At 30.1% G+C, this 10,705-nt stretch overlaps 2 protein-coding genes across 3 annotated transcripts in view; both read left to right on the forward strand.

Moving 5' to 3' along the window:
- Positions 1-10,705, forward strand: part of LOC136977011 (serine/threonine-protein phosphatase 4 regulatory subunit 1-like) — a 425,271-nt gene that overhangs the window by 267,523 nt on the left and 147,043 nt on the right. The gene's annotated exons all lie outside the window — the stretch shown is intronic.
- On the forward strand, positions 569-9,949 carry Blos4 (biogenesis of lysosome-related organelles complex 1 subunit 4). Of its 2 annotated transcripts, none has more exons than XM_067272535.1 (5): positions 569-716; positions 6,874-6,945; positions 9,051-9,152; positions 9,259-9,384; positions 9,457-9,949. In XM_067272535.1, exons 1-5 carry the CDS (start codon positions 585-587, stop codon positions 9,616-9,618), a joined length of 594 nt encoding a protein of 197 aa, XP_067128636.1. In that variant the 5' UTR covers positions 569-584; the 3' UTR covers positions 9,619-9,949. The 2 variants fall into 2 exon arrangements, with proteins under 2 accessions (XP_067128636.1, XP_067128637.1); XM_067272536.1 differs by having other exon boundaries at positions 6,877-6,945.

Raw genomic sequence — 10,705 nt, forward strand, 5'->3', positions numbered from 1 at the left:
ATTTTAAAAAATTCAATTACCTTTTTTTTGAATTTTTACCGCTTTTTTTTATCTGGAATTATCTGGTTTAAAAAAATTTTTAAATATCGAAGTCCGTTCGATGTTATTAATGTAGTTTGATTAAAATCCGGTTAAGTGACTGAGTAAAATTAAGTTTTGTTATATACTCGAGTTCAAATTTAATGTCAAAAATAGATGCCCTTTGAATCCGGCAGCGTCACTCGACGGGCATTTTTGTAATTAAATCGTCTTGAAATTTTTTAGATAAATTTATTAATTCCCTTCTCATATATTAATAAATTAAAATAAACGTACAATTTTTTTTATCTCAATATATCAGAAACTGTTTTATATTCGCTATCAAACAAATTTATTTTACTAATGAATAATACTATGTAAATGCGCTTTTTTACTTTAAATGAACCTAAAGAAAAATAAATATATTAGAAATTCCTTAATTTTGTATTTTCGTATTTGCTTTATTAAAAATTTATTCGCAGGAATATTTTTAATGGGAATAATTTTTCGTATTTTGTATAAACAGGCAGACATTTGGCAACACTATCGATCGTGTTGTTTACAAAATGGCGGAAGAGGGGATTGATTCTATCGACGGGGAGAAAAACGATTCGCAAAATAAAAACGAAAGAGAGAAACTGGCGAGAGAATTATCGGGCGATTATGCCAAATATATGCATTTGGACGTTACCAAACAGGTATATCAAAATATTTCACTTTTTTTTTTTATTAAATGTTTATATGAATGATTGCAAACATATCTAGAAAGAAACACATTATTTAATGTTTTGTTACAACATAGAGCAACACAGCACAACATAGAGCAACACAGCACAACATAGAGCAACACAGCACAACATAGAGCAACACAGCACAACATAGAGCAACACAGCACAACATAGAGCAACACAGCACAACATAGAGCAACACAGCACAACATAGAGCAACACAGCACAACATAGAGCAACACAGCACAACATAGAGCAACACAGCACAACATAGAGCAACACAGCACAACATAGAGCAACACAGCACAACATAGAGCAACACAGCACAACATAGAGCAACATAGTACGATGCATAGAGAGAAGAAAATTAAATGAATGTATATTACCTGAAACACTGGTCAAATTCTACCTAGGTAGTCCCAATGGTGGCACTTTGGTTTGGTTTGGTTTGGTTTGGTTGGTTAGGTTAGATTAACTATATTTTTAGTAGACATTTCCTTTTTTTTAAATTTTGTTCAAGAACTACCATGAATCGATAACTAGTGGCATTAAACACGCTGCGGCCTGCCGGCGGCTCCTCTCTGGGAGGAGTCCATCGGGAGCACGAACGGTCGGAAGCACAGCTGTTGGGGTTATCTAGGTAGAATTTAACCAAAACACATACATTTTACAAAATATAATAATACTTTTTAAAATAGTAACATGTAAACAAGTAAGTTTCCTGTAGTTTAAAAACAAAATGGTGTATTTTTTGTTAGCTTTTGAAACATAATGCCACTTGTACTGGTTCTTATAGTGCCATACGTCCTGTTGCTAAAAAGTCTGATGTGGTTTTATAGTTACCTTTTTGAATGTTAATTAGTTTTGTTATTTATGTTCCAAATTTCGACTGTCACAGAAATTTGTTTAAAAATATTAACTGTGTAGTAGTTTACAATAAATGTGAAAACAGATGTCAAAATGTCAGCTTCAGATATAGCCAGGGCTGTGGAGTTGGAATTGGAGTCAGTCGTCAAAAATCCTCCCGATTTCAACTCTTTTTTACTTTCCCATCTTGTTATATATATAAAACGGAAAAGTATTGGAATCGTGTCAAATTTGACCCTCCGAGTGTTTTTGCAAATTTACACATTTGGAGTGTCAGTGTTGAATTTGTTTAATTTCTTTATTCTTTGTTCTGAAATATTAAACAATATCCCAGGATGGGTAAAGTTTAAGAAACGAAATTTGGCACTGTAGCTTATGTATAAAGGGGCATTAATGCTATTAAATTTTGGTTCTTAATTAAAGGTCAACAGGGTGGAGACATAGAAGAGGTCGTGTGTCATATTTCCAGTGTGGTCAGACTTAATGAACAGTTTACTTATTATTAGCATTCACAATTTTTTATAAAACTCGTTTCTCCCCTCAAAATTAAGCTCTTTGTTATTATATAATAGTACAGCAAAATTCGGTTAGCATGTTCTTGCTTGAAATGTTTCTTCTCCTAAGTTGTTCAAATTTTGCAGTATCATCATTATGTCTATAAGCAATGGTGGCAAAAGATGTCTCCGGCCCAGGGGAAAAATATACATGGGCCTCAGGAATGATTGAAAGAAAGTTGTGGAATGAAGTCAGGGTTCCTGTGAATCCGGGGCCTGGTAAATTTTACCTCATCATTCCACTCTCTCTTCGGTTGTTCCCGTAAGACTCTTGTTAAAAATTCCCTCATAAGACGTTAGAAAGTATTGATTCCATGAAACAATTTTTACCCGCTTAAAACGATCATGTTGGTCACCGACGTGAAATCCCAATAGTCTCGATAGAAGGGCAGTGCAATGTTTGATATTACTGATATCAGGAGTTAATACTGAAATTTATGAAGTTAATTAATTTAACAACCCAATGCTAAGAAATTTTAAAATTTCAAAATTTAGATTACAAATGAAATTCTTTATGGTTGATTCCAGTATCGACAGTTAGACGATTTCTAATCGACTTCCTTGAATTCCTTCTTATTTAATGTTTGGAAATTAAAATCATGCTTTTGATTGGCTGACAAATTTCAACTGTAAACAATTTTGTATTTGAATTCAAAAATTACTACTAACTAAAGTTTTAAATTTCTTGCTGTGATTGGTTAGAAAAAAAAGTCAGTTGGCTAATGGTAGTTTTAAAAACAGTATAAATAGGCAGTCTCCGTTTGGAATCTTTACTTATCAACAACGTTCTTCCCTTCTTATCATACTGCAAGTATAAATATAAATATATATATATATATCTACCGTATTGGTCCAAATATTATGCGATGGTTTTCCTAGACTGTTACATGCGAATTAGAAGCTTGCACTAAAAACTAAACTATTTACTTTAAAAAATTATACTTAATATATTTTATTGTACCTCTTCTGTAATCAAACATCTGGATTATAAAAAGTGTTTTTGCTATTCCCGCCAAAGATGTTTTTCTGCTTAACTCGTTTTTTTGAGCCGGTCCTTTCAAAAATGTTTTAAGAGGGTTTTACTATATAAAAATCTTTTACTTTACCTAAAAAGTTAGGCAACTCCAGTAACATGTTATAGCTTTGTAGGACCCAGGCAAATTTGAATTAGGGGCCCCATACAATGTTGAATCCAGACGTATTTATTAGGAGAAAATGATGTCTGTGCCACACTGGCAATTTAGGGTCCTCAGATATGGCACCTGATTTAAATCTAGATTTTCTTATTACAATAAAGAGTTTATAAAAGAGTAATTTGTTGCCTGCAGTTTGTAAGAACCTTAGGAAATTGCCCTTCTGCCCATAGGATAATGCGCAACTTGTTAGCTTTATTATTATTTTGCTTTAATTTTAAATAAAAATTTTTTTTAAAAACTAGATGTATGTGCCCAGCTTTCCTCTAGCTTTTGAGGAATGGAGAAGTGACCAGGTTGAGTTAGGAGAGAATGATAAAAACAACATTCTTAGTAACTAAAATTTATTGTTCCAAAATGAGAATACCTGAGCTGTTAGATATAGAAAACCAAGTATTTATATAGTTTGTCACTGTTTATACTATTATTGCAGAAATTAATTGAAAATAATATTCATTTTTGTCTAAATTATATCTTTTTGTATGAATTCTTAGGCTGCAAATTTCAAATTGCGGACCTATACATTAGTAGTGTCGTCTGTCTGCCTGTCTATTTTTTGTTAACCTTAAAAATGGAGAGAAATTTTATGAAAATTGATCAAACACCACAGAAGTTTAATATTAATATTTAAAGACAAAATTCGTGGTCCCTACTTGGGCAAATTTTGTCTTCAAATATTAATATTAAAATTAAAAGAACCATTGGACGAAAAAATCACCACAGAAGTTGTCAATCTTCAAACAAGCTGAACTATTGATAAATTGTGCCCCACACAGTCTAAAAGCCATACATACAGGAAAAAAAAAAACCCAGATTTTTTGTAAATGTTGACATTTCAAGGTGTCCTGAGTCCAAAAATGTAAAAATCTTGGGATGGGGTCATTTTTTGACTGATTGCTACACTTTCCCTCTGTTATAAATAACAGCCAAAAAAGAAAAAATTATCGAATACATATTTATATATTGACTGTCATTACTAATTCTTCTAGCTTTGAAATAAAAAAGTTTCTATGTTTTATTTTTATTAGAATGCTATTTATTGAAGCTTTTATTCTGAGGTCATGTGATGACGTCAGAATTTTTGAGCCTACTTTGTTAACAAATCCGCCCCTGGTCAGAGTCAGAGTCGTGTAAAAATCTACCAACTCCACAGCCTTGGATATAGCTATTTGAGCCTGCTTCTTTATGAATTTAAACTTGGGACAAATGCTGCACAAGCTCCTGAAAGATATGCATATATTTGGACAAGGAAAGGGTGTGTGGTTCGAAAATGATGTAAAAGATTTGCATCGGGGATGAATCTTGAAGATACATTTGTCACCAAAGGACAGTCAACAGTCATTGATGACAATGAATTAAAGAATGCCATCAAAGTCAAGTGTGTGGACAGCTTGCAGAAATATTTGGTGTGAATAATGAAACCATTTATCTGTACTTGAATTGACTGGATAAAGAATACAAATTAAGCAAATGGCTTCCATACAAACTCATGGCAGAAAACAAAAAGCTCTTCTTTCTTAATTCTTTTTTGTTATAAGAACAAGCCATTTTATTACTGACTATCTTCTGGGGAACCTACACCTTCCGTATTAAACCCAGTATTTCATCAACAGAAATTTTGTTGTGTTTGGTGGAATGTAACAAGTATTGCAAGCTTTGGGCCAAACAATCACAGGGAACTCTGCTCAGCTGCAATGTGTACATGAGAAGTTTCTCCAAAAACAGCTGGCACTGATTAATTGCAAAGGTATTGTGTTTCTTCATAATAATGCCAAACTCTAGACTTCAAGAATGGCTAAGGAAAAGTTTCACAACTCTATTGAGAAATTCTACCCCACCCTTCATATTCACCTGATTTCTCTATCTGATTTTCATCATTTCTTGTCACTTGACAATCATATGTATAATCAACAGTTTCAAAATTAAGAGCGATTAGTAAAGGAGTTGAATGACTTTTTTCCTTCTAAAGACAAAAAATTTTTTTAAGAAGGGAATTTATAAACTTGTTTCTCATTGGAAAAAGTTATTATGAGTATATTTTTCAGAATAAAATATCCTTGTTTTATTTTTACAAATGGTTTACTTTACTTTTAAAAAATTGCTTTTGGTTACCTGATAACATGATTTTGTCCTGAACAAGATTTCATAGGAACTTGACTATTGTGTTATATGAAGACTACCTGTCCCCTCATGTTGGAAATAAATGCACTTCATGTCTACATAATTATTTTTAAAGGAAAACATTCATTTTAATACCTGATTTAGATACTGTTCCAATTTTTTATTTTTATCAACTTTTTCAAATCATTCAGCACTGTAAGAAACAAGTTCTAGAGAGCCATACTCTTAAAGAATGGTTCTTGGAGCTATGGTTTCATTGCACATGTAAGGCTAACTTATAACCTTAATGCAATATAAATGGTGCCACCTGAAATAAAATCTCACTGATAAATTATTGGGCTGTAATTTTCAAATTGCAGCCTCACTGTTTGCCCTTCCTTAATCTCAAAAATGGAATTAGATATATGAAAGTCAAGACCAGATGTAGAAAGTTTGGGGCAGGTGGCCCCAATTAACTATATATGAGTTTCTGGTCTGGACCAGAAGTCACATGATTTCAATTCAATTTTCTCTAGGATAGATGACTGGCACGACTATTGTTATTGGGGAAAGTATGATGTACAGGGGCAAGACACGACTAAAATCAAGAAGAGCACATATTTTAAATTAATTAAAACTTACAGCCCAGCAGCGTTGTGACAACGTCACAATAACTTTGTCAATTTTTACTCTGGGAATTTATGATACGTTCCAGATCGAGTTATTCGGATAAAAATTTTATATATTAAACAAAGATGCAAGTAAAACCCCATGAATTTAGATATAACACAATTGTTTATTGGCTCCCATCTTCCACATTTTTATGCCTTTCTCTTTTTGGTATACAGTTAGTGAAACTATCTTTGCTTAAATACATTTTTGACAGTACATTACTTTTTTGCGACCAAGGAAACTACCATACTGTCAAGTCTACTACTAATTTAATTTTTCAATATAATATTAACATGAAAAGTGAAAACTTAATATAGTACATAATTAAATTAGTTTGCAAAATGGACTTTTATTGTCCAAAGAAAAATTAACTGCTCTGGATTAATTTTATTTATTTTCATTCTTACTGAAAACATTTTTTTCTTCATACAGTAACTGGAAGAGACCACCTTACATTTTTCATTAACCAATCTTGCAACAATGTGGTGGTTAAAAGAATTCACTCTACTTATTGCATTTTGATGGGGTTTTATTGTAGTTGCAAAAAAGCAAAATATATTTTTTTCAATTTATTTAACTAATATTTACAAATTTTGTGTTAAAGTTTATATAAAACTGTTAGCATGGTCAAAATTGTTCATTCTCACTAATCTGTTCTTATCGGTCTTTTGAATTGCCTTGTAAACGTTTGCATGATGTTTTATAATTACTGATTAGGATTTTTAAAAGATTTTTCTTCAGAAGCAGGTACTTGAAGAAAACATTGAAGATATGTTAACAAGAATGGATGAGTATTGTGGATTGATTGATATGGTAAGTTTTGATCTTATATTTTGTATCTTTATTAATAAAATAACTTTAAAAGAAGATTATGAAACACATTACAACAACATATTAATATTCATAACATATTGTTTTTATATTGACATTAATAAACAAGATTCACTAAATATCCACTCTAATATTTAATTTGATTGATATCTGTTATTAATAATTTGTTGTTCTGATGATAAAGTAAATATATGAGATCTTGAATTATAAATATAAAATTGAATAAAGGAAGTACGGCGGAAGTTTGTTAAGCCGACGCCAATAATCCAGCATGCTATTTCACGAATCTGAATTTGTTTGGATGTGTGGTGTGCTAAAAATACCCTACTGTAAGTCACGCTGTTCTAGACAATAACGTGTTCATTGGAATTTTTGTACTTTTTCAATCTTAACGTAGTATAGTCATGTACTGTATTACCTTCAGACTGACTAAAGAACATGCATAATCAAATGGGAAGCACTCAACAGCATAGGTAAAAAATATACAGCAATATCTACAATTTTTGAATCACATATAACTTAATGAATTTTGCAAAAAATACAAAAGCGTCCAGTAATTTAATCTAGCAGCTACAGGACCTGAGTCCTGTAGCTGCTAGATTAATGAACATCTATTGAATAAACAAAAATTTACAAAAACATACCAGTTTTTGATAGTGGTATTTTTTTTTTAATCTTTAAAGCCAAATCAAAAGTGACCAAACAATGTCTAAATCTTGATACCAATTACAGTTAATCTGGCCTATATTAAGACTGAGGAGAAAAAATTATTTTCACTTCAGATGTTTTCATGTGAACAACATACTCTTATTCTCAAGAAGATAAAGAAAATTGCAAGAATGTAGAAAGTAATGCAAATGCATTGTTAGAATCTTTATTTGATACTTTTTCTGGCAAATTAGATACATTGAATTTGTTTAATGAGACTAAGGTTTTCTTTCTACAAATTTTCATTAGGTGGATTTAAATTGTTCAGTCTAATGAGACCAACTTAACAATTCGACATTGCTCTTTTCCTATTATTAAACTTATATGTGTTTATCATTTATTGCCGATGTAACCAAATAATTTTGAAATAAATGACGTAGCCATCTTTATCATTATTTCTGCATTGAAAATTCATAATTAGCTTTACCAAAACTGATCCTGTTTGAGGTTTCTTGCATTTAATATTTGTTAACTCTATTTAAGAATGAAAGTAATTATGCTTTATCAAAAAATAATATAATCAGGCTTTTGTTTCAGGAAATTTTATATACATCAAGTTTTATTGCAAGTTAAAATTTCCCTAAATGCTTATGCAGCATTCGCAACTATGTGCACTGAATTTGATTGAAGAAAAAAGAATAAACTTATAAACAGAATTTGTTTTTTAACATATTTGCTGTTTTTTTTATTCATGGAAAAAATTACAAAAGTGTGCTTTGAAATGCATAACAAAAAGATTAAGACAAAATGCTGATACAAATACCTTACAAAAAGATATAAGAAATGCAAGATTGATGGCAAGATGCCATTTTGCCATCAATCTTACCCTTCTAATATTATTTTTGATCAAGGCCTAGGGACATGGAACCACAGTGGTTATTTTTTTTTATAATCATGTTTTTTTTAAGTTGAACCGGACAGATAAATTCTTACTAAGTCAGGAATTGACTGTACAATGCTTGAAAAAAACAAATTTGTAACATAAACTATCTAATTAATGTGTATATAGTATGTAGTATTACGTGTACAAGTATAGCATGTCTAAACAGTGTATAACTTTGCTTTTTGTTTTATTTTTTAATACTTACTAAATTGATTGACATATTTATATTAAAAACCCAATTCACGATCATTTATTTAAAAAATAAATACATTTTCTTATTAAAAATAAAATTATGTATCTTGAAATTTTATTTCACTTTCTTATAAACTATAACATAAAATAATCACTTTTTAACTATTAAAAACACTTTAACAATCGCTGCTTAATTAAATTTTTTGGAAAAATTTAAATGATGTAACTAAAACTTATTATATCAATTTATAATTGGATATCTAATACATTTAAACTAAAAATAAATCTTATTTTTTAATTTCAGGTAAGAAGCGATGGAGCATTGTGTTTCGGCCACACGCTTCCAGAAATTTATGCCAAAGTCTGCGATTTAGAAAAATTATTTGTTAAGATAGATAAGTTGCAAGTGAGCCGCTCGTAATTTAAAATATAATCGGTTTTTTCCTTTCTCTTTCATATAGATAAATATTTAATAAAAGAAGAAAATAATGAAAAGAATTTCAATATTTTAGTTATTCATCAACATGATACAAAAAAATCTGGATGTGATGGAAGAAAGAATGAATGATGCGGAGTGCCAACTAAGTAACAGTTCTGTAAAGAAATTGTTTACATCCTTGCAGAAACCTCTTTTTTCTGTATGTTTTTTATTATAATTTTTTTCGGTAATTTTTAGAAAGATTGTCTAGAGCTTTTGATTTCTTTTGCAGAAAAAGAACCCTTCTCCGGATCAAAAAATTTTACAGTACGAGCCACCCGAGTTATTCGAAACGGCCAACTATTTTTCCGAAAACCAGAACGGATACGCACGTGCCAAAACTAATAACGAGAACAAACTCGAAACGGAGAACGATACCGAAGAGACGGTGTAAATTTGTGGATAGTTATATTTATATATACAGTAAATAAATAAATAAATAAATATATATATATATATATAATGTACGTATCTTAACATGTAAATATAATGTATATCAGTACAAATCGTGTAATTTGAAATTTTAAAATGTTAATTTTTCCATTCTTTAAATTACTGTAATTTAAATAACACTTGTAAAAAAAAATTTGTGATTTATCTCGAGGAAAAAATTCAATTTTAGTATTTATTTTTCCTGATTTATTGGAATAATTCACAATCAAACTTTAACATTTTAAAACTAAGTTTGTTAAAATCAAATTTTAATAAACAAATTTTAAACTTTACTTTTATTGTCCTTTTATAAATATTTTGTTGCAAATATATTAACGTTAGTGCCTATTATTACACTAGCATCATTTTGAATGATAAATTGAGTTTCCGTAAGCTTATGTAAGACTTCTATTAGGGCTAATTGTTATAGTAATTTTATTACTGGTGACTAAAAGCAAGTCATTTGCTTTGTCACAAAAATCTGACTGTTACTGATTGTTAGCTTCTAACAACATTAGTTTGACTGAAAGCAAGATAATTTTCTTGATCAGGAAGGTCAGTACTTATCATCATTAATTATAAGTGAAATAAAAGCTATTTAGAGTAGCAAAAACGATTTTTATATGCAGATTCAGTGTATTTGACACGCCCATTTATTCATATTATAGTGTATTAAGTATGTAATTTCATGTTGGAGTATTTTAACTTAATCTTTAAAGAAACTACATTTTATAATGGATGAGTGCAGACATCGTAATTTAAAATAAACCTCCCTTTTTTGAAATTCGAAACGATTGGAAATAGGAAAAGCCGAAAGTTTCCAATAAAATAAACTTTTTCTACGTTCCAGAATTGAATAACTGCTAAATCCATCTCTGCCTTTTAGTTCAGCTCGTTGATCTGGATTTTAAAAATATATTCAATCGAATTTTACTATCGGGAGATACTGTATATTCTAACTTACGATCTGCAAATCGATTCCCATGCAGTTTTGTTTATTTAAGGAATAATAATGCGTACGAAAATTATTCTTTTTACAGATTATAATA

This window comes from Centruroides vittatus, unplaced genomic scaffold (assembly GCF_030686945.1).
Source record: "Centruroides vittatus isolate TY-2023 unplaced genomic scaffold, ASM3068694v2 contig_439, whole genome shotgun sequence".
NCBI lineage: Eukaryota > Metazoa > Arthropoda > Arachnida > Scorpiones > Buthidae > Centruroides > Centruroides vittatus.